This window comes from Hylobates moloch, unplaced genomic scaffold, assembly GCF_009828535.3.
Source record: "Hylobates moloch isolate HMO894 unplaced genomic scaffold, HMol_V3 SCAFFOLD_12, whole genome shotgun sequence".
NCBI lineage: Eukaryota > Metazoa > Chordata > Mammalia > Primates > Hylobatidae > Hylobates > Hylobates moloch.
In genome coordinates, this window is record NW_026652287.1 from 80,728,329 (window position 1) to 80,756,112 (window position 27,784).

Below are 27,784 nucleotides of genomic sequence, written 5' to 3' on the forward strand. Positions count from 1 at the left end.
ATTAGAAACTCTTAACCATTGTTTTAGGTATGACAAGTCATACCTTTGTTTAAGGTGCTTTTTTCACATCTTGTCTTGACTGAACTTTTACTTACACCACTTTTTCCTTGGTTTGAGCAAATGATACAATATGTAGGCCTAAAGTTTTAGCTCTGTGCTTTTGAAATACAGATCTTGTTTCATGTAAGAATTGTGCCTTTAGAAATACCACTTTGTTGCCTACTTAACAATTGCTTAGAACAATGAAACAGGTAATTGGAAGACTGATAAGCTGAAGGAGGAAAATCCACTTAGAGTCTGGCAAATGAGAATCCTTTATAAAACCTGTAAGATCTGCTTCTGTCTGTGTTTGTATGTTCGTATACATTATGTGTATGTGATAATATTTGGTAAAAAAAAAAAAAAGCTAGTTTTAAAAATTGTTGGTAAAATAGGAATGGCTTCAAAATTATCAGTTAAATATAATTCAGTACTTGCTTGATTTGACAGCAAGCTTGTGCTTTTGGTTGAGCCTCTGGATTTGAGAGTCTGCGTAGGTGGCCTGGGTGAGGCATGGAGACATGTTCTCAGTACCTAGACCAGCAGCTATAAGACAGACAGGCCCCATATGGACCCTTCTTCCTTGTCTCAGCTTTGCCTCCTGGCTATTCTGGGAGGGGTTCCATCCTCTAAGAATTTTCTCCCTGGCTCTGTCTTTTACCCTGACCTCAATACCTGGTATATAAATACAGGACTCAGGCCCTGCTTTTCATAGTCCTCTTGGGTGTCATGTGGCTATTTGGAATCCAGGGTGACTGGGAAAGACATTAGGTAGGGTATTTGTGCCATAGTTTGGAGAGACAGGACTAGCTGGATTTCCTAGGCCGACTAAGAATCCCTAAGCCTAACTGGGAAGGTGACTGTATCTACGTCTAAACATGGGGCTTGCAACTTAGCTCACACCCAACCAGAGAGCTCACTAAAATGCTAATTAGGCAAAAACAGGAGGTAAAGAAATAGCCAATCATCTATTGCCTGAGAGCACAGCGGGAGGGACAAAGATCCGGATATAAACCCAGGCATTCGAGCCAGCAACAGCAACCCCCTTTGGGTCCCCTCCTTGTATGGGAGCTCTGTTTTCACTCTATTTCACTCTATTAAATCTTGCAACTGCACTCTTCTGGTCCGTGTTTGTTACGGCTCCAGCTGAGCTTTCACTCGCCATCCACCACTGCTGTTTTGCCACCGTCACAGACCCGCTGCTGACTTCCATCCCTCTGGATCCAGCAGGGTGCCTGCTGTGCTCCTGATCCAGTGAGGCGCCCATTGCCACTCCAGATTGGGTTAAAGGCTTGCCATTTTTCCTGCACGGCTAAGTGCCTGAGTTCATCCTAATCCAGCTGAACACTAGTCACTGGGTTCCCCGGTTGTCTTCCATGACCCACGACTTCTAATAGAGCTATAACACTCACCGCATGGCTCAAGATTCCATTCCTTGGAATCCGTGAGGCCAAGAACCCCAGGTCAGAGAACACGAAGCTTGCTACCATCTTGGAAGTGGCCCGCTGCCATTTTGGAAGTGGCCCACCACCATCTTGGGAGCTCTGGGAGCAAGGACCCCTGGTAACAGTTTCAAAATTATTTTCAGTAATTTAAAATTTTAAAGTCAACTTTTGTTAAATTAATAGTCATAAAATGCCTGAGTCATTTTTAAATAAGGTAAAATACTGAAATATTAGTTATCAGGCATGAGTTTAAGTCTATATACCTTGACATATTATTTTAATACAGTATAGAAAAGCTAAATATATTTAGATCTGTTAACAATAATTTAGGAAAATGTCTTTCTAAAAAATTATAAACTTGTTTTTATCTATAAATACTGATATAAAACAGTTCAAAATTTCTTCCTAATATTTTCACTAGAAATTAGGGTTACTGAGAGTTAAAATTGTAGTCAATGTATGTAATTAAAACTACTAGATATGAAAAAAAATTATTTATACAGAATGTATAAACAAAAGCAAGATATGCTTTTGGTGAGGAAAGTTGTAAAGGCATAAAAGTGTGTGTTGACATAAAAATAATTTTGTCTAGTGTAGAAGTTTCTTAAAAATTTCAAATTGAATACGAAATAGGTAAAACTAGATGAATAGAGAGAGTTTGGAAGAGCAAGAAAATGTAAAACAAAAAAGGGTGTATGAAAATCTTGTGTGGCTGTAAGATGACAGATCTTATAGATTTATAAGGTTTTATTAAAATTAGCTTTAGTGTTGATAATATACTAATCCAAAAGTAAAATTTGGCTTTCTCTTTTGAACAAAAATTTTATGTAGTGTTAATATGTCAGTAAAATGTTTTTGTTCACCTTTTGGGTAAAAAGCAAAAAATAAGAAACAATGATAAGAGAGAGAGACATAATCCATCTCATGCTCTATCTCTTAGGTATTTTGATTGTTTGGGAAACCGGGTCTTCTCTCAAAGAGTAAAGGTTTTTGCATTTTTTGAAAATCTTTAAATTATTATTTCAGCTACATGAATGATCATTATTTTACAGTGGCCTGTGATTCTATTTTGGTTAAGTGTTTTAAAACACATATTTGACAGGTTTCCTAAAATCAAATTTCATCTTCATAATTCTTTTTTTTTTGACCCCTAAAGTTAGGATGCTAGAGAAGGTCCCTGTAGCATCCGAAGGCGAGAGAAATAGAATTATTTGATGTGTTAAATTACATGGGAAGCCTTATCAAATAAGGAATGATGTTTAACCTTCTTTGACTTGTATTTCATAAACATGTTATTAATATATGTTCCAAAATTGTGTGGGACTCCTAAAATTCTGTATGCCTGGGTATAGACTATCACTCATAATTACGGTTAATATGTTAAATTATTGTAGGCCACAGAAATAACCAAATTTCCTTGTGGATTGTGTCCTTATGCCTATCTTAAGTCATTTCCACAGTTAATTGCTTAATTCTGATGCAGTTTCACGGTTCACAAACAAGCAAAATCCTAGAATATTGTGTCTTCAAGGAGGTTTGTGAAAGGATGGAAAGGACACTGATAAGCATTCCTGAATATAGGTTCCTGGTAACTACATGACCATATAATTTGAACTGGGTAAAAATTCCCTTTATGATATCTTTTATAATAAACCAGTAAACTAAGTAGGTGTTTTCCTCAGTTTTGTGAGCTGTCCCAGCTGAACCCAAAGAAGGGCTTGTGGGAATCTCAGTCTCCAGCCAGTCGAAGGACAGGTGACAACCTACTACTTGCAATTGGCATCTTAAGTAGGCTAAGTGTTGTGAGACTGAGCCCTCAATCTGTGGAATCTACACCATCTTCACGTAAATAGTTTCAGAATTGAATTGAATTATAGGACATCCAGTTGGTACCTGCTTGGAAAATTATTGGGGTTGGGGGTGTGGGGAAACCTTTACATTTGGTCACAGAAGTGTTCTATGTTGAGTTTGAAACTAGAAAGCAAAAAAAAAAATTGTCTGTTCATTTACAGAATCTAAGCCCTCAATAGAATGACACCACTGTGTGGTCAAGAATGGAGAAACCCAAGAAACTTAGCATCCCAATATTCAGGTGTCTTCAGTATCTAAAAATTCTTTTGCATCCATGCTTTAAAAGAACTTAAAGTCATTTGATAATGAAAACAATACTTCCAGTTTGGTGTCTAATACTTTTACTTCCCAGCAGCATAATACCACTTTGGTCAGGTTGAACCACTGCACAATTTTGCAGCTCTTTCAGAAAAATAATGGAAACAATTTGAAAGACATGATGTACATGCAAATGGTGAGAAAACGATACTATTGTCCAATCCTTCCCTGTAAATGTAAAATATCCTTAGTTCATCTCCAAACTGTGTATTTATTATAAGCCCTTACGTCACGGATTTTGTTTCTTTCAGTTTTTGTAGCACCAAATAGACACAGTGGCTAACAAGAAATAAATCTGAAAAGTCACTGATATATTTATCACATGTCAGAAATTTTCTGGTCTGTACCTTTAACCATGATCCTGGCTTCACATATTCTTCTTAAGAGTAAGCTATAACATAAGATTGAGTTCTCACCCTGTGTTTGCTACTGATGTGATTTGTTTACCATGAATAATACTTTGTTAATATCTTTTGTATATTACTTTACAATTTCCCAGTATTTTATATACAGTGACTCACCTAGTGACTCATTCATTTTAATGTAATGGTGGTGTCCCCCAAACCACAGATAATGATTAGACACATGAGCTCTTGTGTCAGACTGCGTGGGTTCAAATCCCAGTTCCACCTGCTAGCTGTGTGACCTTGGACAAGTCACATAATATATCTGTGCTTCAGTTTTTTTATCTATAAAATTGAACCTACTGAATAGAGTTGTTGAAGGGATTTAGTGAGATAGTCCATAAAAGCACTCAGCACAGCAGCTAGAAAATAGAGCTGCATAAATGTTAGTTATGAATAAATTACTTACCTACCTCACTGGGGTATAACTGTGGTTTATAGATAAACTAAGCAGCATTTTTGAGCAGTGTTTCTAGAAAAGCAAGCTCACACAAATCCGTGCAGGGAGTATTTCATGATTTCCATGGGGTGAGGAATTTTATTTTTTCTATCAGGTGTGAAGAGGACCCAATGGACAGTAAACTCTCTAGTTATTGCTAGGGTAAATGTTGGAGAGTTTCTCACAGTAAGCTCCACGAGGGATTGTGTCTGTCTTGTTTGCTGTTGCATTTCCAGAACCTAGCATGCACTAGGTACACAATAAATATTTGTTAAATGAATAAACACATGGGAACATCTGAATAAGTATGTGATTAAACTTCAGCTTAGTATATTCTAGGAATCAAATATGAAAGGATAAGTGATCTTTTGAAAGTAGGAAGAGATTTAGGGATGGTGTCTCCAATTATTATGAATTTCTTAGAGAACAGTTGTTAATAAATATCAAAGGGGATAATATGCCTGATGATCTTTTTATATAAAAATGAAAATCTTTTATAAAATTTAAAAATGGGGTTTTATGTTTGAATCATTCCTGCCAGATAATTCAGGAAGCTTGTATAAAGAACTAGAAAGGTTAAGTTCAACTCAGCATAAAAACTCTGTATCCCCAAACATTGTTCCTTATCCACTGTTCAAATGTCCTCAAATCTTTGAAGGTTTTAATTAATGAAATTCCAAATTCATACATCTAAAAAGTTTTTATAAAGACTCAATTATTGTTCCAACCATGAAATTTAGAAATCATAGTGACAATCAGTATAATATAAGCTGGTAAAATTTGTGAGATTTTCAGAAGGCAAAATCCATTTTTTTGTCTATTCATTGATTCAGCCATTTATTCATCCAACAAATACTGAGTTGTGCCAGGCAGTGGTCAAGGCAGTCACAGCCCTTTCTCTATAGAGTTTTCCAGCTAGAGAGGGATGAGATGGGTCGGACCACCCCATATTTTGGAAGATCTTTTCTATGTTGGCCTCCCTGAATCTTCACAGCATTGAGTTCTAAGTTGTATAAAGCTGGTCTTATGAACAGGCTGTGTCTGTATGATAAAAACAAACTAGCTAAAAGATGAGAAATTTAGGCATTATTCACACATCCACACATATCTATAGATGTTTAAAATAATGTAGACAAAATATTCCACCTCTTGGGGTCCTACAGGCACAGTTGAGTAGCATGAAATGAGATAAGATCAGTTTGATGTCACAGTTGAAAACTGCATTTGCAAATCTGTGTAATCCATCTCGAGCCAAGTTCTTTGGAGACAGCCTAAAATCCTTAAAAAGCCTCTGCATGCTAGATTTTGCATTTAGATCTAAGTATTGTCTTAAAAGATTGTGATTGTTCACATAACTGGAGAATTCCCTATTGACTACATGATTGAGGAAACACAAAAGTCTGTTATTCTTTCCAAAGTCAATTGTAACTTAAGCTCATTATCTCCCTGCAGATGTTCTATTTCAAACGACAACAGAATCAAAATGTAAATGCTCCAGTGAAAAGGCTTGGAAACTCTTTTACTGAACTGTGCTCTATGTATTTGTCTTCAAAATCATAGCAGGAAAAAGTTTAGAAAAATCTATCCCACTGGCCACTGACCTAAAAAAGGGAAAAAATTAATTAAATTTCACCAGGATTTCTGGTGATATCGTAGCAGTTTTTTAAATTTTAACGTTTAATACCTAATTTGTTTATTACGTTGAATTGAGCTTCATGTCAGAGCAATGCAGGTTTTTATTTTAATATAATTTGGGACATGTCAGTGGCTCTAATATGATCGTTAATAGTGAAGATAATTAGTATAATACAAATTGTGGTAATTTTTTCCTTCTTCTTCTGGCTTCAGCGAAACTTAAGAGAACCACAAGTGGCTTAAGTCTTAGTGATGGCTACGTCTGACTAAAACTTTAGGAGAAGGCTTACATTTCAACCAACAAGATTTTACTGAAGGAAAATGGTCATTTGTATATGAGACCACTCTGATGTATAATCCATCCTTAGATGACCTAGGTGTAATGGATTGCCTCTTTACTTTGACAAACAATCTGGTATACCTTTATCAGCACTTAACATTAAGCAAATGAAGCATAAATACAAAGGCTTCTAGAAAACACAGATGTAAACTATCTTACCATTTGACAGTTGTTTCTGTAACGCTGTGACAATATTGGTGTTGATGTGAAACCATATGATAACTTTAATTTTGACCAAACATTTATGACTAAGTGAAAACATACTCACTCACCTTAAGCTCCAAATTTATACAATGTATTGAAATGTGTTGAAATGACCATTTTCTCATGACAAGGGTTCAGTGATTTCCCTTCATGAGAATCCTGTGGCATTGCCTGAATAGCTTTAATATATCTTTGTTAAATGATAACTAAAATATATGTTTTATTAAATTTTTCTTATAAAAATGTGAACTATCTCGTTCAAACTGAATAATACATCGTCTCCATTCATTCCATTTTATCATGCTTGTCCTTTTTGTAAATCTATTTTACATAACATTCAGGGTCCTCACTGCCCCCACCCCACCACCCCCGTTCTCTCTAGTAAAAAATGATATGTATTCAGGGATGGGAATCTGTTATCACAGGGGGGCATTGTTGAAATTAGCAAACGTCCTAGTTTCCTTGCTGTTTTTCCTCTGGTGAGGGATGCATTGTGAAGAGCAGGGAAAACCTGGTATTGACAATACTATCACCCAACAGGGCATAATAAAATGTGCTGGGTAGTTTTGATTGGTTTTGTTTTATTTTCAAGAAGACAATCTAAACTGAGCTTCATACATTTCTATTTTGGGGGATTATCTGAAGTGTCAAATTGTATTGTATCTTGGGGAATCAATTTCTGTATTTGAGAAAAGGGAATATTCAAATATTTGCCTCTGGTTTCCTGATCTATTTTGAATACTTCAACTAAGCAATTATTCTTTTCTTAGGTTCATTTCTGTGCTTAAGGTATTCAAATGCCCAAACAATTATTGCTTCCTATTTATTTCATAAAGTAAAATCAGACTTAGGTGCCTAGATTTACCATAAACCAAAAATTATGACCTGTAAAGGTAGTTCTGACAGATTATTTTCCAGTGAATGATATTTTCTGAAAGATGATATCTCATTGTTTACGTATGGGAATATATTAACAAAGTTGGTGGTTTTATTTTTTTTCTAGAGGAAGCAGTATCTGCCATTCACAATATTGGTATCACTGGTTTCCACCTGCCCAATTATAAGAGAAATAATACTTGTTTATCTTAGATTGCCAAAAATGTCTAGTTTATATTTGGGGAAATTGACCTAAACTTTGTGTGACACAAATATTTGAATATATATGCAAATTTATATTTATATAAGTATAATTTAGTTTTACTAAGCTTTAAAATACGAAATAGGCTTCTATGACAGCACATCAGTGTGAGTAGAGTTTAGATTTCTTCAGTGTTTATCAATCAAAAAGTATAAAACTCAACAAAAAATATTGAGAGTGGGTTTATGTGTATAACATATGAGAATCCGTTCATGGGGCTAGGTCCTTTGCTAGTATTCTCTTAAAGATTCTTAATACTTGGTAAGAAAAGAACCTAAGTTGTAACAAATGCACTCTAATAATATATATTTTATAGAATAAATATACATTATACTCTGTTGGAATTAATAATAATAGATACAAGCACTAATTAAATTAAAAACTACAGTGCTAGAGTTCCTACACTTGCTTCTAACAAACTAAAAGTTGAGCTAAAATTGGTCCATTCTATTAATGCATAATAAAATTCGTGGAAACAAAAGAAAAAGCCGACTGCTTCTAGAACATGAAGAAAATATAAATATAGTATGATACCTTGCGATTTTCAAGAGGAAAACAGAAGTTGAACTTGCAGTTAACTGGAATTCCAATTCAGACAACTCAGCACTATGGATTGTGGAGCAGGTGAGGGTAAGGGGCAATGTGTAGGTTTCTGTTAAGTGGCAACAACTTTGAACTGATGCAGTTTGAATTATAGCCTAATGAGAGGTTTGCTAATATCTGGAAAAGCTATGGACCCAAGATTCACTCAATCTTGGCCCTGGTGATTTACTTTAAAGTCATAGACTTTATTCTTCTTACACTGTTTCAGTTTGCAGACTAGAAAACCTCTCCTTCTGCACACTGAGAATTCCCACTGCAGTGAATGGAAGGTCAATGTATGTAAAGCCCACGTGAGCAGTGGCGGTTCAAGCCCAGAGAAAGAAGGTGTCGAGTTGCCTTGGTAAAGAATTTATACACCATGTGTTCACAGCTTCTTGACAGGTATAATTATCAGTGTTGTCTTTTACTATGTGCTGGGATTCTGAAGCACGGTTTCAAATTTGTGACTATCGGATGTTTGATCAAGTAGCTTTCCCTCAAGGGCCTGAAAGGGAAAAACAGTGAAGAGAAATCAGTGATTAGTATTCATTTGTCAACTACAATATGCTAAAAATATCAAAAGAGCATATGCTATGTGAGAACAGCAAGGATTATTTTGGGTGCTATCATTCATGCACCATCTTCCACATATGAAAAGGTTTGTTTGATGTTTGCAAAGGAAGTAATTATCAAATGAGGATGGAAAAGCCACAGTTGTTCCCTAAAATGAAATAAAGAACAGCAGTTTGGAAACATTTCAAATGTAAAACATTTCTTTCTTCCATTTCCAGATGATTCTATTTTTCCTCATGAAGGCAAAGAATAACCAACATTTATGTTACGACTCTTAGGGCTTTTAGTAGTGCTTTTGTTGAGGTAGAAGCCAGCAAAACCTCTCTCTGCTAGGCTGGAAGCACCAATATTCCTGCTCTGACGCGGACATTAAATCTGTCTCTCTTCATAAGGTCAGCCTGACACCACGTGGAACAGAATAGGCAATTGTCTCTGTGGTCAGATTTTGGGGAGCAGTCTTGCCAGATACTTCCCCCATACCTGCCACTCTTCCACTATTAGAGGGTCATTTCTTTCAGAGAGAACAGTGATTTTTACATCTTCGTTCTCAAAGCTGCAGATATTTTTATTTCAATGAATGCCAAGCACCATATTGAAAACAGATTTTAACAAAATTGTTCTGTTTACTTTGCGTCAACACTCTCTAGCTGTCATGCTTTATAGAGATGTGCCCAACCTCCCCTGGGGCCTACTGAGTGGATTGAAAACCGTGCATAAAGCCATTGTGTTTCCTCAGGAGTCACCAACGAGATATTATATAAAAACACATGAGCGTTAACATTTTAACTAGTGCAATATCATCACTCCGACTACTACTTCTATCACTAATGAAAATTTATTGAGTGCTCACTAAGTGTCACATATTTTGCCAAGAGTTTCACATATTTTTTTTCATATTTAATCTCCACAGCAGACCATTTTACTGAATCTTAGATTGAATAACTTCCTAAAAGTAATTTAGCTATAAAGTGACCAGAGATGTAGACTGAGTTCTTTTTTTTTTTTATTTGAGGTGAAGTAAATCTTCACTTCCCAGACTCAAGCGATTCTTCTGCCTCAGCCTCCTGAGTAGCTGGGACTACAGGCATGTGCCACCACCCCCAGCTAATTTTTGTATTTTTAGTAGAGATGGGGTTTCCCCATGTGAGCCAGTCTGGTCTCAAACTCCTGACCTCAGGTGATCTGCCTGCTTTGGCCTCCAAAGTGCTGGGATTACAGGTGTGAGCCACCATGCCTGGCCTAGAGGCTGAGTTCTTAATGAATTAAATGATAATATAACTACATGTCCTGAAGGAATGGGAATCAGAACAGGTGAATTTTGGTAAGTCTTGGATCTCTTCATCTATCCAGGGCAGGAGTCAGCCTGAGAGAGGGCACTGGGCATTCAACATGTGGGCCACTGACATACCCGTTGGGAAGAACCAGCTGCAACAAATGTTAGTGTTGCCCTCAGTCATAATTTATAATTTAACTGATTAACAATTTATTTTTAACAAAAGCTTCTTTTCCATATTAGTGTGTCTTGATCAAATTGCCTTACTAACTCTTAAAAGAACCATTGTGGTAGGCAGAATAGTGTCTCGTCATCCACTAAATGTTAAGTCCACATCCTAATCTCCAGAACCTATAAATATGTTAGATGCAGTTAAAGTTGTAAATGAAATTAAGGTTGCTAATAAGCCTGTGTTAAAATAGGGAAATTACCCTGGATTATTTAGTTCAATCCAATGTAATTAAAAGTGGAAGAGGGATGAGTCAAAGAAAAAAAATCACAAGAGAAATTTAAAGAATATTTTGAACCAAGTAAAAATAAAAAATAAAAATGTTTTGTTAAGTTGTGGGAACCAAAAAATCAATCAACTATGCTTCTTCCTTAGGAAACTAGAAAAAGGGCAAATTAAATCCAAAGTAAGCAGAAGAAAACAAACAATAAACATTAATGCAGATTAATTTTTCATTAATAAACATTAATGTGGAAGAAATCAATGAACTTGAAAATAGGAAATTAATAGAGAAGATCAATGAAATCAAAAGCTGATTATATAAAATGATCAATAAAAACCAAGTGCTGTGGTGCATGCCTGTAGTCCCAGCTACTCAGGAGACTGAGATGGAAGAGCTGTGTGAGCCCAGGAATTTAAGTCCAGCCTAGGCAACATAGCAAGACCCCTCATCTCAAAAAAATTAAAAAGACTGATAAAATCAATAAACTTCTAGCCAAGCTAACAAAAAGGAAGAGAGGACACAAATTATTACCACTATTAGAAATAAAAGCGGTCACATCACTACAAATACCATGGACATTAAAAGCATAGTAAAAAAAATACTATGAACAACTTTATATCCACCATTTTGATAACCTAGATGAAATGGACAATTCCTTGAAAGACACAATCTGGGCTGGGCATGGTGGCTCACGCCTGTAATCCCAGCATTTTGGGAGGCCGAGGTGGGCGGATCACCTGAGGTCGGGAGTTTAAGACCAGTCTGACCAACATGGAGAAAATTGGTCTCTACTAAAAATACAAAATTAGCTGGGCGTGGTGGCGCATGCCTGTAATCCCAACTACAAAGAAGGCTGAGGCAGGAGAATTGCTGAACCCGGGAGGCGGAGGTTGCGGTGAGCTGCGATTGCGCCATTGCAATCCAGCCTGGGCAACAAGAGCGAAACTCCGTCTCCAAAAAAAAAAGACAATCTGCCAAAACTCACATAAGAAGAAATAGACAATTTGAATAGGTCTATATTTATAAACGAAATCGAATCAATAATTAGTAGCCTTCCAAAGCAGGAGCACCAGACCCTGATAGGTTCACTGGAGAATTCTACCAAAATTTAAGAAATAAGTTATACTAATTGTCTATAATTGCTTTCAGCATATCAGATAGAAGCAGAGCGAATATTTCCTAACTCATTCTATATGGCCAGCATTACATTAATACCAAAGCCAGATGAAGACACTAGAAGAAAAAAAAAACCAACTACAGACCAATATCTCTCATGAACATAAATTTAAAAACCCTCAACAGAAGTTAGCAAATCAAATCCAACAAGGTATAAAAATGTTAATGACCTTAACGTCCATTCATAAGAGATTGATTATTGTATACCTAGACATTAAAACTTTACACAGATATTTAAAATGTAGACCTAAGTCTACTAATGTTAACCATATTGTTTAATTTTTAAAAATCATGTTATAATTTAGCATGTAAAACATGAGTGAAAATAAGCATATATATATATAAACACATACATATAAACATACATATATAGAAATAACATTTCTGGAGAAAAAACAATGTGTACTAAAATGAAGTGAGATTACAGCTGAAAGGTTAATTTATACTTCTCTACTGTCTAAAAATTTTGCAATGAAAAAGTGTCACTTTCATACACAAACATCAAATGTAAATCAATAGAAATAAATTAAGTCAACAGTTTTACAAGCACCAAGACAACAACAAAAGTGAAAGAGGGGGACAGAAAACAGTGTTGTGATGAAGGCAGAGGTCAGAGAAATGCAATGTGAGAAGGACTCCACTACCACTACTCGTTTTGAAGATGGAGGAAGGGCCCAGGAAGCAATGAATTTTCCCCCAGAGTGTCCTAAAGCCCAGTAAAACTGTGTTGGACTTCTATCCTACAGAATTACAAGATATATTTTTAAAATTGTATATTCAATTGGCAAATAATAATTGTATACATTTGTGATGTACAAATTTGTGATGTACAAATGTATTGAATTGATGTTTTGATATGTTTAAAATGTGAAATGATTAAACCAGATAAAATAATTGACACATTTTATCACCACACATACTTATTTTTTTGTGGTGGAAATATTTAAAATCTATCCTTTTAACAGTTTTGAAATAGACATTATTATTTAACTCATCATTCTGTGCAATAGATCACTAAAGCTTATTCCTCCTGTCTGACTGAAACTTTATACCCTTTGGTCAACTTCTCCTCTTTCTTTCCCCGTTCACCCTTCTCCTCTACCTCTGATAATCACTATTCTACTCTGTACTTCTATGAGTCTAACTTTTTTTTTTTTTTTTGAGACAGAGTCTCCCTCCGTTGCCCAAGCTGGAGTGCAGTGGTGCGAGCTCGGCTCACTGCAACCTCCACCTCCTGGGTTCAAGCCATTCTTCTGCCTCAGCCTCCTGAGTAGCTGGGATTACAGGCACACAACCACGCCTGGCTAATTTTTGTATTTTTAGTAGAGACAGGGTTTCACCATATTGGCCAGGCTGGTCTCAAACTCCTGACCTCATGATCCACCCGCTTTGGCCTCCCAAAGTGCTGGAATTACAGGTGTGAGCCACCGCACCTGGCCGAGTCTAACTTTTTTAGATTCTGCTTATAAGTGAGACGTGGTATTTGTTCTTCTGTGCCTGGCTTATTTCACTTAGTACAATGTCTTCCAGGTTCATCCATGTTGTTGCAAATGAAGGATTTCCCTCCCTTTTAAGGCTGAATAGTATTCTGTTATGTATATCCATTTAGCTGAAGCTGGACACCTCCCTTGCTCCCTTATCTTAGCTATTGTGAACAATGCTGCAATCTACATGTACTGCAGGTATCCTTTCAACATGCTAATTTCAATTCATTTGGATATATCCCCAGAAGTGAGATTGCTGGATCATATGGTGGTTCTAATTTTGGTTTTTGAGGACCCTCCTCCATATTATTTTCCAAAATGGCTGTATTAATTTACATTCCCACCACTGGTGCACAAGGATTCCTCTTACTCCATACCCTTGCAAACACTTGTTATATTTTTTCTGTTTTAAAATTTAAAATTTTACTATTTTTTTTCTTTTTTTTTTTTTAGAGATGGGGGTCTCACTATGTTGCCTAGGGTGGACTCAAATTCCTGGACTCAAGCAATCCTCCTGCCTCACCCTCTTCCTCCTGTGTAGCCGGGACTACACGTGTTTGCTACCACATCTGGCTTTGTCTTTTTTTGATAACAGCCATTCTAACAGGTGTGAGGTGAAATCCCACTGTGGTTTTAATCTGCATTTCCCTGATTATTAATGACAATGAGCATTTTTCATGCATCTGTTGGCTATACCTTAGGCTTCTTTTGAGAAATGTCTATTAAGTCATTTCCCCATTTTTGGTTGAGTTGTTTTCTTGCTATTGAGTTGCTTAAGGTCCATACATATTTTGGTTATTAGTCCTTTATCAGATGTATGGTTTGCAAATATTTTCTTCTAATCCATGGGTTATTTCTTCAATCTGTTAATTGTTTCCTTTGCTGTGAAGAAGCTGTTTAGTTGGGTAGAATCCTGTATGTCTATTTTTACTTTTGTTGCCTGTGATTTTGGGAATGTATCCAATAAATCTTTGCCCAGACCAGTGTTGTGGAGCATTTCTTTTATTTTCGTCTAGTAGTTTCACAGTTTCAAGTCTTACAGTTAAGTTTCCAATCACTTTAAGTTGGTTTTGTTATGCGGTGAGATAAGGGTCCAATTTCATTCTTCTGCTTTGGATATCCAGTTTTCCCAACACCACTGATTGAAGAGATTGTCCTTTATCCATCGCATGTTTTTGATATCTTTGTCAAAAATCAATTGACTGTAAATATGTGGATTTATTTCTGGGTTCTCTAGCTTGTTCCATTGGTCTATGTGTCTGTCTTTATGTCAATAGCATGTTGTTTTGATTGCCATAGCTTTGTAATAGACCCTGAGGTCAGGTAGTGTGAAGCCTTCAGTCTGGTTCTTTATGCTCAAAGTTGATTTGCCTATTTGATGTCTTTTGTGGTTCCACACAAATTTTGGGATTTTTTTTTCCTACTTCTGTGAAAAATGACATTGGAATTTTGATAGTAGGAGCATTGAATTCTACAGCATTACAAGAAACAATAAATTTGTGTTATTTTAAGCTACTATATTTGTGGTAATTTTTATGGTAGCCATGGAAAGCTAATGCATCTTTGAGGATGAAGTAATTTGAAGTATGGGGTACTATTTTAAAGGTAATGGATAAGGGTGATTTGGATAACTGCACGAGACTGAATCCCCAGACAGTTCACAAATATGTCTGTGAAGTGGGGTCAGGAAAAGTAAGGGTGGCAATATGAATAAGAGCAAGAGGCTTTAAAGCCCATGTTCCTGGGTTTGAATCATGGCCCTATTACTTGTTATAATAGCTGTGAAATGTTAGGTACATTTAAAAAACTCCTATATGCTTCAGTTTCCTACTTTATTTTTAAATTTTTTAAATTTTTAATTTTTGTAGGTACATGATGTATATATTTATGGGGTCCATGAGATGTTTTGATACAGGCATGTAATGTGTAATAATCACATCATGGAAAGTGGGGTATGCATCCTCTTAAGTATTTATCCTTTGTGTTACAAACAATCCAGTTATACTCATTTAGTTATTTTTAAGGGTATAGCTAAATTATTATTGACTATAGTCACCCTGTTGTGCTGTCAAATATTAGGCCTTATGCATTCATTGTGTTTTTGTACCCGTTAACCATCCCCACCTCCCTCCCCACTCCTCCACTATCCTTCCCAGCCTCTGGTAACCATCCTTCTACCCTCTATCTCCATGGGCTCAATTGCTTTGATTTTTAGTTCCCACAAATAAGTGAGAATATGTGATGTTTGTCTTTCTGTGCTTGGCTTATTTCACTGAAAACAGTGATCTCCATGTTATTGCAAATTACTGAATTTTTTTTTTCCCCTGAGACAGAGTCTTGATCTGCCATCAAGGCTGGAGTGCAGTGGCATGAACTTGGCTCACTGCAACCTCCAGCTCCTGTGTTCAAATGATTCTTGTGCCTCAGCCTCCAAAGTAGCTGGGATTATAGGCATGTGTCACCAGCTCTGGCTAATGTTTTTTTTTTTTTTTTTGTATTTTTACTAGAGATGGGGTTTTGCCATGTTGGCCAGGCTGGTCTCAAACTCCTGGCCTCAAGTGATCCAGCCGCTTTGGCCTCCCAAAGTATTGAGATTACAGGTGTGAGCCACCATGCCTGGCATGAATCTCATTCTCTTTTATGGCTGAATAGTACTCCATTGTGTATAAGTACCACATTTTCTTTATCCATTCATCTGTTGACAGACACTTAGGTTGCTTCTAAATCTTGGCTAATGTGAACAGAGCTGCAGTAAACATGGGAGTGCAGATATCTGCAGTGGGAACCTCCAAACTGTTCTCCATAGCGGTTGTACTAATTAGTTTACTCTTTAAAACAAGATTAAACATAGTACCTAATCTTCATAAGGCTATTGTAAAGATTAAGTAATTTAATATATATGAAGCAGTCTAAAGAGTTCTTGGCACACACTAATTGTTTAATAAGTGTTAGTCAGCTTTATGATTATTTCTGTCTGGTGTTCTGCTTGGAAACTCTGGGTTCCTTGCATTCAATTTTATTGGAGTCATCCCCTGGAACTTGGTTTTCTCAGTGACTGGGCCGATAGTTTTGGTAGTAATTCCTTGGATTAGATCATCAGGATCATGCATGTGGTAATGCTAGAAGAAGGCAGAGAAGGGTTTTAAAGGTAGGCAAAATAAATAAAATGGGGGGGTCTTTAGAGTAGGAGGAAAAAGAGATTTGGTGAGGCTACTGGCAAATGCCAGCAACTTTGTAAATTTAATAAGATACAGGCTGGTTTTGACTGGAATGAATTCTCCACCCTAGATCCAGCCATGGAGGTCAGGGACAAGATTTTGGTCTTGACTTCCTCAGAATGTTGATATCTCCAGAGATATTCCTCTTTCTTCTTATTTTTATTTTTTGAGAATCTGGGTGAAATATGATATACATGGAGTCACAATAAAAAACTGAGGTGCTTAAAGCTGAATAAATATAACACTCTGATATGGTTTGACTGTGTTCCCATCCAAATCTCAACTTGAATTGTAGCTCCCAGAATTCCCGTGTTATGGAAGGGACCCAGGGGGAGGTAACTGAATCATGGTGGTCTTTCCTGTGCTGTTCTTGTGATAGTGAATAAGTCTCACGAGATCTGATGGGTTTATCCGGGGTTTCTGCTTGTGTTTCTTCCTCATTTTTCTCTTGCCGAGACCATGTAAGACGTGCCTTTCAGGCTGGGCATGGTGGCTCACGTCTGTAATCCCAGCACTTTGGGAGGCTGAGGTGGGTGGATCACCTGAGGTCAGGAGTTCGAGACCAGCCTGACCAGCATGGTGAAACCCCATCTCTACTAAAAATACAAAAATTAGCCAGCCGTGGTGGCAGGCACCTGTAATCCCAGCTACTTAGGAGGCTGAGATAGGAGAATCGCTTGAACCCAGGAGGCAGAGGTTGCAGTGAGCTGAGATTGCGCCACTGCACTGTAGCCTAGGTGACAGAGAGAGACTGTATTAAAAAAACAAAAAACAAACAAAAAATAGTGCCTTTCCCCTCCAGCCATGATTCTGTGGCCATGTGGAACTGTAAGTCCAATTAAGTATCTTTTTGTTTCCGGTTTTGGGTATGTTTTTTTTTTTTTTTTTGAGATGGAGTCTTGCTCTGTCGCCCAGGCTGGAGTGCAGTGGTGCAATCTCGGCCCACTGCAAGCTCCGCCTCCCGGGTTCACGCCATTCTCCTGCCTCAGCCTCTCCGAGTAGCTGGGACTACAGGTGCCCGCCACCATGCCCAGCTAATTTTTTGTGTTCTTAGTAGAGACAGGGTTTCACCGTGGTCTCAATCTCCTGACCTCGTGATCCACCCACCTCGGCCTCCCAAAGTGCTGGGATTACAAGCGTGAGCCACTGTGCCCGGCCTTGGGTATGTTTTTATCAGCAGTGTGTAAATGAACTAATACAACTCTTTCTCAAAAAAAGTGGGTATAGCATGAATAAAACCCTGATTCATATTCTCTGTTTACATTTCTAGCTTATTGTTGTACAGCAGTAATTTTTTTACATTTTAGAAAACGTAATGTATATCCTTCAGTATTATCAAATATAGAAGTTAGGGGAAAAGACAATTGATTTTTACTTTAAGAGAGTTTACAATTAAAAGTAAGCATAAGAGACAAATTTCCTGCACAGTACTTGCATTACATCTTTTTTCCATTTGTATTCACTATTTACCATTGCTAGATGCTTTGTAACTTTTACCATCTCAGATAAAAAAACATATTATTTCTAATTTCAGAGTAGAAACTGTATTTCATTTGATAAACAATAAGATAATATCAGACAAGTATTTTGATTTTACTTTTTGCTTTTGCTTGACTGGTTAAATTTTTTAAAAACCTGAGATGCTTAAAGTCTAATAGTTCAAATTAGCTTCAAACTTTTCTCAGAAGCAACTGTAGTAAGAATTAGCAAGTGTGACAATCCCATTTAGTCCTTAAAAATCAAATTAATTAAAATGTAATTAAGAGCTAATGTAAGTCTCTTTGACTGAAGTCACCATAAAATCCATGAATGACATGACTTGGATATATTTTATTTGTACCTGAAATGGTCACTACAGTTTTATCTCAAGGGGCCATGCTTATGTGTATTGCAAGCGCCATCTTGGCAGGCACATATAAATTTCATGTTCACTTAAACAGAACTCTACTATATCTCATGCCAGAGAAAACATAGTTTGTATAATAAATGCTTTTTACTAAAAGTACTAGTCTGTGGTGGTGAAACCATAGGAAATTTAATGAAGATGGAGTTTTTTTTTTGTTTGTTTTTGTTTTTTTTTGACGGAGTCTCGCTCTGTCACCCAGGCTGGAGTGCAGTGGCACGATCTCGGCTCACTGCAAGCTCCACCTCTCGGATTCACACCATTCTCCTGCCTCAGCCTCCTGAGTAGCTGGGACTACAGGCGCCCGCCACCACGCCCAGCTAATTTTTTGTGTTTTTAGTAGAGACGGGGTTTCACCGAGTTAGCCAGGATGATCTCAATCTCCTGACCTTGTGATCCGCCCGCCTCGGCCTCCCAAAGTGCTGGGATTACAGGCGTGAGCCACCGCGCCCGGCTTGAAGATGGAGATTTAATTAAGATGGATGTAACTGAGAAATAGAATTGAGTAATATGGCCCAGCAAATAATTCCGGCCAAGTCATATACTTTTAAAGATGATTGAATGAGCATAATATTGGAAGTCTTTAGTAAGACCTCAGAAGTCTGAATGGGAACATATTTCTTTCAAAATACTTGCACAATTTTACTATGGACCAATGTGGCAAATCAATTAGGAGAACTGGTGTAAGTCTATATTATCAAGGATGAGAGAAAAATGAGTGAGCAAAAAGAGTGTAAATGTTTAACTAAGGAATAATGCGTTGTCATTACCACAAAAGAGATCTTTAAGAGTTCTAAAAGTACAAATGTAAAGTGGCTTTACATTTGGAATGGATAACAGAGAAGAAGGATGTGGACAAAATGACTCGTCCTTGTCTGTCTATAGACTTCTGTCTCAACTACATCATCCTAGACCAAGTCAGCATATTTCCTGCCTGGACTACTATACATTAGCCTCCTAATTGGTCTCTGCTTCCACTCTCAGTCTGCAATAATCTATTCTCACAGCAGCCAGAGTAATCTTTTTAATAAATCAGACCATGTCTCTCCTGTGCTTAAAAACCTTTAGTGGCTTCCAGTGCAATAAAATCTAACTTCCCTCAGTGGCTCACAAAGCTCTCTGTGACCTGGTCCCCAGCTATCCCATTGACCCCATAGCCACCACCACTGTTCTTGACTCACTATTCTCTAACTACTCGGGCTTTCTTTCTGTTCCTCAAACATGCCTGTCATAGAGCTACTGCATTGGCTATTTCTTTCTCTTTTTAATCTCTTTTCCTGGCTTCTTGTGATTCAGTCTCATCTGCAATGTTTTGAGAGATCTTCCCTGATCACACAGTCAAGTTGCCACCAAGCAATTCTCTATTTAAACCCCGTATTTTTACTCTGCAAAGTTCTGGTCTCAATAGGTTATTTTTATTTACTTGTTTATTTGTTTATTAACTATCTCCTGCAACCAGAATGTAGGCATGAGGGCAAAAACTTTGCATTATTCTTGCCATTTTTGCAGCTCATTAAACAGTGCCTCGCTTATAATAGTGTCAAATAAACAATGTTCAATAATTTTTTTTTTTTTTTTTTAGACGGAGTCTTGCTCTGTCACCCAGGCTAGAGTGCAGTGGCATGATCTCAGCTCACTGCCAGCTCCGCCTCCCAGGTTCACGCCATTCTCCTGCCTCAGCCTCCTGAGTAGCTGGGACTACAGGCGCCCACCACCAAGCCCGGCTAATTTTTTGTATTTTTAGTAGAGACGAGGTTTCCCCATGTTAGCCAGGATGGTCTCGATCTCCTGATCTCGTGATCTGCCCGCCTCGGCCTCCCAAAGTGCTGGGTTTACAGGTGTGAGCCACCATGCTAAGCCCCCAATAAATGTATTTTTTAGGATAGAATGCAATTTTAGATAAAGATACTAAAATATGGTATATATAATAAAAAATAGCAGCCTATGAAAAATAGATAGATTGTTGAATTCCCAGGATTGTTGTAGGACAAATCCCATATCTTTTCCGCCCTTTTCTATGTAGCTTCTTCTTTTCATTTTTTTTGTGTTTTTTTGAGACAGAGTTTCACTCTTGTTGCCCAGGCTGGAGTGCAATGGCTCGATCTCGGCTCACTGCAATCTCCACCTCTCAGGTTCAAGCGATTCTCCTGCCTCAGCCTCCCGAGTAGCTGGGACTACAGGAGCTAATTTTTGAATTTTAATAGAGACAGGATTTGACGATGTTGGCCAGGCTGGTCTGAAACTCTTGATCTCGTGATCCATCCACCTCGGCTTCCCAAAGTGCTGGGATTACAAGCACGAGACACTGCGCTCGGCCTGTAGCTTCTTCTTTTCGCAAGTGTCACAAACAATTGAAAGCCTCATGTTATATCCAATATTTCTGTTTGTGCAAATAGTAATCTGATGTTGAGTGACCTAAAACCACTATTACCCACAATCATTTTTCCAAGAATATTTGAAGTTCACTTCAAATACACATTCACAGACATCATAGTGTAAAGGTATCTAACAATATGAACTGTCTTCTCCAAAGGATAGCAACGAAAATTTATATAACTCCAGAATATCTGATGTTGGCAGATGAAAACCTGGTAGAGTAAAAAGGAAAAGAATTCTATGTTTCTGTAAATGCAGTCATAGGAAATCCACTGAAGCTATTTTAGCTTCATATTTTCATCTAAAAAACTTTTTATTGATACTTGCCCTGAAGGTTTTCTTCTGAGGATTAGGGATAAAATGTGATAAGGGCATATGGCATAGTAGGAACTTCAAAGATGGGGTCTCAACATTTTTTCTTCAATTTTCTTGATAATATACAGCAAAACCTGATTTAGTGTTCTTTGTCACAAAGTGGAATTTAGAAAAAGGCAGGAGAATCTTAGACACATTTTATTTCTACTTTACAACTTTTTCAAAACTCTTAAAGTTTTATTTTTAATTGACAAGTAATAATTTTATATATTTATGGATTATAATGTGATGTTTCAATGCGTGTATACATTGTGGAATGATCAAATCAGGCTACCAAAGTTGTCACCACAAATACTTCTTGTTTCTTTGTGGTGAGAATATTTACAGTCCATTCTCTCAGCTATTTTGAAATATGCAATATAGTATTATTAACTATAGTTACCAAGTTGTGTAATAGATCATCTTAACTTATTCCCCTTCGACCTAACTGAAACTTGTAATCTTTGGCTAAGACCTTTTCCCTTTTCTCTGTCTACCCTCCTCCCTCAACCTCCCAGCCTCTGGAAACCACATTCTACTCTCTACTTCTATGAATTGAAGTTTTTCAGGTTCCACACATAGGTGAGATCATGTGGTATTTGCCTGCCCATGCTTGGCTTATTTCACTTAGCATGATGTTCTGTAGGCCCATCCATGCTGACAAAAATGACAACATTTCCTGCTTTTTTAAAGGCTAAATATTAAATGGTATATGTGTGTGTATGTGTGTGTGTAGGTAGATATAGATATCTATCACATACTTATCACATTTAAAAAATGTATTCATCCCTTGATAGCACTTCAGTTGTTTTCATATCTTGGCTGTTGTAATAATGCTGTATTGAACATGGGAGTGCAAACATCTCTTTGACATATTGATTTCAATTCCTTTGAATATCTCCCCAGAAGCAGAATTGCTGGATCATATGGAATTCTATTTGAACTTTTTTGAGGAACCTCCATATTGTCTGTCAAATTGGCTGTAGCAATTTATATTCCCACCAACAGTGTACAAGGGTTCCCTTTTCTCCACATCCTCACTAGCACTTGTTATCTTTCATCTTTTTGATCATAGCAAATTTAAAAGGTATGAGCTGATATCTCATTGTGGTTTTAATTTGCATTTCTCTGATGATTGGAGATGTTGAGCATTTTTTCATATAGCTGTTGGCCATTTGTATGTTAGACACACTTTAAAGGAGCATCCACAGAGAACTTCAGAATCTCTTAGAGCATAGACAGTGGCAGGTCTCAGCTTCATTCTTTTCAGTGGGGCACTTTTCCAATAAATTGTATCTCAGTATTCTAAAGGGGATCTTTCCAGGGTCAGCACTATAAGGTTGTTCAGTTAATACACTGTGTAAAGGCAACTGGCCAACAGGGTGAGTGAGGCCTGGAATCCAGCTCACACTCTTCTCCTTAGGATCCGGGTTTGCACAGAGGCTGCATTTTCTTGATTTGTGTAAAAGCATCCTAGATCCTGTACTTGCCCCTTTCAAAGTATATCATTTTCCAAATTATCTTATATTTGTGGAGAATATAGCTGAATGGCACATAAACTATCTTGCTTATGTATTTTTAGATCACTGTCTTTTGTTTGATTGATTTTGTTTCAGCTAAGAAAATATATTTTAGAACATATCTAAAATATATTTTAAATATATTCATATATATATACCCCTTGTATAGAATAAGTCACTTCTCACCTATGACATGTGGTTTTGTTGTGTTTGTTGCTGTTGCTGCTGTTGCTGCTGCTGAATTAGCAATTGCTGCTGCTGCCGACGCCTGGCTGTTCGTAGCTTTTCAAAGCGAGCCTCCATTTCTTCCAGAACTTTTGGGGTGTATCGCACCACCAGCTTGACGCTGTCTTTAGCAGCCTTGAGTAGTTCCACAGCTTTCTCATGGTGTTCTCCTTCCACACTCTGAAAATACAATGACACTTCTTAAAGGGAGGAGGTTCAATGTTCTTTTCCCTGAGAGACAAATCTGAAATTAATATCATATTAAGAACCCAAAATTTAAAATTTTAAGAAAACATGGCAAATGAGTTATCTTACCATCATCGTTATTGTTTATGACATTGTGGTTAAACTATAAGCAGGTTAGGCTGCACTAGGTCACAGAATGGACTGCATGGGGATTCAGGTTATGAGGGTGAAAAGCAATGAAGACCTAAATTATAATGCTGACATTAGGAATGAAATTTCCAAATTTTATCTGGAAGAGTAAATGCACTAGTCAACAAAATTTTGAAAAAAATTAAAACATAGTAACAAAGAGGAAATTTCTCGATCAGATATTAAAATTTATTAAGAATCTATAATGATTAAAGTGGTATCTTATTGTGCATATAAAAGAGATAGTAGAACATAGCACAGAGTCCAGAAGGAGAGTCATCACATGGAAAGCTTTATTTATTATAAATGTGGACTTTAGACCAAAGAAGAAAAGGACTATTAACTAAATTAAATAATACAAAATAATGGAGACCCAATCTCATACACTATGCTAAATATAACAGATTAATTAAAATTTAAATGTAAAATAAAAACATAAAGTAACTAAAATAAAAGGTGAACATTAATCATTTTTCAATAGAAAAGGAATTCTTAATTTAAAATGCCACAGGAAAAATAACCACAAAATCAGAGGTGCACAGTGTAAGTTTCTATGTCTCAAACACTTAAAAAAAAAAAAAAAAAGAAGGCACATAAACCAGAAAAACAGTTTTAGTATATGCTGTCATACACTTAGTGCAGAAGAGTTTTTTTTCTGGCTTATTTGCCCTTTTTTTATTTTTTTGAGACAGAGTTTTACACTTGTTGGCCAGGCTGGTATGCAATGGCCTGATCTGGGCTCACCGCCACCTCTGCCTCCTGGGTTCAAGCGATTCTCCTGCCTCAGCCTCTTAAGTAGCTGGAATTAAAGGCGTGCAACACCACGCCTGGCTAATTTTATATTTTTAGTAGAGATGGCATTTCACCATGTTGGTCAGGCTGGTCTTGAACTCCTGACCTCAAGCGATCCACCTCCCTCAGCCTCTCAAGCTGCTGGGAGTACAGGCATGAGCCACTGCGCCCAGCCTGCCCTTCATTCTTCTAACAAGTCAATAAAGATCTAAGCAGAATGAGCAGCTGACATGCATGGACAAAAAATAAAAAATATAAATGGCCAATAGACCTCAGAAAAGATATTCAAACTCCCTAGTAATCAAAGAAGTATAGACCAACATTTTTTTTTTTTTTTTTTTGAGACGGAATCTTGCTCTGTCGCCTAGGCTGGAGTGCAGTGACGCAATCTTGGCTGACTGCAAACTCCGCCTCCTGGTTTCACGTCATTCTCCTGCCACAGCCTCCCGAGTGGCTGGGACTACAGGTGCCCGCCACCACACCCAGCTAATTTTTTTCTATTTTTAGTAAAGACAGGGTTTCACCGTGTTAGCCAGGATGGTCTCAATCTCCTGACCTTGTGATCTGCCTGCCTCGGCCTCCCAAAGTGTTGGGATTACAGGCATAAGCCACCGTGCCTGGCCAATATTTCATTTTTAACTTAAAAATGATAAATATGTATTTTTAAATTTGGTGTACAGACAAGGATGTAGGAAAATTGGACTCGGACTGCTAATAACTTACAAAAACTGGTGAAATTTTTCTGGAGGGCACTATTGTTATGCATTGAATAAGCCCTTATTGTAAGTGAATAATTTTATATTCAGAAAAATCTATTCAGGATACAATCAAATATGCACACATACTTATAAGATAGATATGATAGAAAACAAAAAACAAATCAATTCTTGGCTTTTGAGTTTCAAAACAGTCTTTTGAACATCATAGCATAGACAATACTTGGAGAAACTATGTTTCCTCTAAGTAAACACAATGCTGCTTTTTTCCCAATCTTCTGAAGATTCTCCAGGTTAGGATGATGAAGAAGCAAAAAGAAGAAAGTTGTAATTAGACTTTATAGGACCCTACATAAGGAAACCCTGGCTCCTGCCCCTCTGAGTGGATCACCAGGGCAGATGACAGAACCTTTAATTTACAAGATTGAACTGCCAAGGCCTTTTTGCCTTGCTTCTTGGGTAAAGTACAGAGAAAAAAAATCACTATGCAGTGTGATAGATGGAGACTGAGATAAGGTTAAAGAGTGTCAGACCACCTAGGAGTCACACTGAAGAGGCAGAAAAGCCACCCTCAATTGTTTGACATTACATTTTCACAATCTAAGCAGAAGGGAAACTCAAACTGGATAGTAAATTGAGTTACAGAAAAATAAAGGAAGTGAAATCTTAAGCACCCTTGAATTGTACCTTCAGATTCATAATTTCTACTGCAGATTTGGAGACTTAAGGGATCATTTGATCATCGGCTTAGTCACTCAATTAATATGTTTATTAAGCATTTATTCTGTGAATTATAGTCTACTACATTTCTTGAGAAAACATGAAAGGAAGGTAAACTTTGACAGCATCGTGCAATATAAACCCTATTTTCAGTATGTTTGTAATTTCTTTATAACTGGTCCCACGATGATTTGTTAATGCATAGAATTTTCCTTTGAAAGGAAAACTTGGTGATTTGGTTGTCTACATACCCTTCTCTAATTTCCTTTTTAATATTAAAACTTACATGTTTATGTTTTAATAATAATGGTTCACCCATTTTCTAGGCCAAATCATCAGTCTGTAGACTTCTTCGTGGCTTTTGTTCTATTTGCTTTTATTTAATAGGGTTGGAGATTCTAGGCCAGACCTTTAGAGGCCCATTATCTCTGTTTTGGCACTGTGTCTGCAATTCAGTTGCCACAGGAGGGCTGTGGTACTAATGTGTGTGGGCCATTAGGCTCTCACCGTGGTGGTGAAGAGTTGAGAGAAATACGGCTGGCTGGTGCACCACACACCAGGCCCTGCAAAACCATCAAGGTTATCCTCTTCCAGTCCCTGCTCTGCCCTCTCCCACACACTTAACAATGTATCAAAAGCAGACTCCACAGTTTTCAATTCCAGAAATTTTGCCTTCATGCTTTATCTTCAGTTTAGACAAGGACTCAGATTCTCTTTAAGGCTCAACAGAGTCAACAGGTCTCTCGGTTTGGCTCTACTGTCTTTCCCACCAGGACACAGAGCCACTATGAGAGATCTGGGCAGTGTCACAGTTCCTCATTTGTACTACTGAAATGCTTTACTAACATCCTAAAATTATATAATTAAGCAGCTAAGAAGTGAATTTTAGAAAGATATTAAGAAATATAAGCATACTTGAAAAATTTTTATTTCAAACACTCCTCAACTTTGCTTTTTAATTGTTTTCAGAAGGATATCTTAATTCTTGTCTTAAGGATTATTTTTGTGGCCTTTTTTTTCCCACTAGCTTTGCCTACTTTGTAAATACTTTTGAGTACATACGCTTGTCTCCTTAACCTATTATTTATCTCTGGAGTGCTTTTAGTCCGTCAGTATAACTTTGTAACAAGAATAAGGCAGTTTTATCTTCTTCTTTCTTTCCGTTTTAAGGTAAGAACAAGAAATCAAACCCTCTTGCCACAGAAGTCTTGTTGCATGAATAAAAAGAAGCCAAAAGATCTACTCAGTTAGGGTATAAATGTTGATGTGCAAGCCCTTTACAGGTATTCCTTGAGCCCTGAAAGTTCAGCATCTATTCTTGCTTTTGACTTACTCTGTGTCTCACTCTTAATGAAAGTATGCATCATTTCTAGCTAAATATTTAAGACATATTTTGAAATGCAATAGATTATTTATAAACAGTTAAGCTATTTTATCAAAGCTGTATATACAAGCACTCCTGATTCAGAGTTGTCTTTTATAAGAACCAGTGTTAAGTTTGATCAATCACTGAAAACTTGTAGCACCAGCTTCCTACATAGGGTGAGAAGGTGGTTCTTATATGACTTCAAGAGCTCTAAAAAGACTTCTTATTTTAAAGTGAAACCCCCTCCTCCATTTAAAACCTGAAATTCTATATTTTTAAGTTTTATCCCCTTGCTTTAAGAGTTTTGTTGTACCTATTGCATTAGCATAGATTAATTTAACAAGGCCTTGCAATGGACATCTGGTAAAATTGGATTTTATTAAGAAGGTGAGGAATGATGAGAACAGCCTGAGGGTATAGTAGGTACCCAGGAAATATTTTGGCCAGAGAGAAGTATCACCTAAAACAGAAAAACCCCTAAAAAGAAATGTTACCTACCCCACAATTATGCCTAGGCTGGCCATAAGCATACATGAAATGAATTAAAATGCACTATGAAGACTGGACATTCCCATCCCGAAAATGCTTCTATCTTTAGCTGACAAATCTTTTAACAATAAATATAAAAATTAATATGAGGTCAGGCACAGTGACTCATGCCTGTAATCCCAGCCATTTGGGAGGCTGAGGCAGGAAGGAAGATTGCCTGAGCCTAGGAGTTCAAGACCAACCTGAGCAACATGGCAAGACCCCATCTCTACAAAGAATTTTTTTTTTTAAATAGCTGGGGCGAGTGGCACGTGCCTGTGGTCCCAACTACTTGGGATGCTGAACCAAGAGAGTGGCTTGAACCCAGGAGGTCGGGG

General features: G+C 37.2%; 1 protein-coding gene and 1 long non-coding RNA gene across 6 annotated transcripts in view; one reads left to right on the forward strand and one right to left on the reverse strand.

Moving 5' to 3' along the window:
• Positions 1–27,784, forward strand: part of LOC116479053 (uncharacterized) — a 103,994-nt gene that overhangs the window by 4,514 nt on the left and 71,696 nt on the right. The window contains exons 3-4 of one of the 4 annotated variants that reach the window (XR_004250923.2): positions 8,625–8,797; positions 13,807–15,193. The exons of 1 other annotated variant lie outside the window; for it this stretch is intronic. This is a non-coding gene — a long non-coding RNA (uncharacterized LOC116479053). 2 more of the 4 variants (XR_004250921.2, XR_004250922.2) reach the window with 2 other exon arrangements.
• Positions 8,749–27,784, reverse strand: part of LIN7A (lin-7 homolog A, crumbs cell polarity complex component) — a 144,766-nt gene continuing 125,730 nt past the window's right edge. For both annotated transcript variants that reach the window (XM_032170827.2, XM_058424795.1), the window contains 2 exons: positions 22,911–23,129; positions 8,749–8,900 (listed from right to left, as the gene is read on the reverse strand). In XM_032170827.2, coding sequence (XP_032026718.1) covers positions 22,911–23,129 — 219 coding nt within the window. In that variant the 3' untranslated portion in view covers positions 8,749–8,900. The remainder of the gene's footprint in view (positions 8,901–22,910; positions 23,130–27,784) is intronic.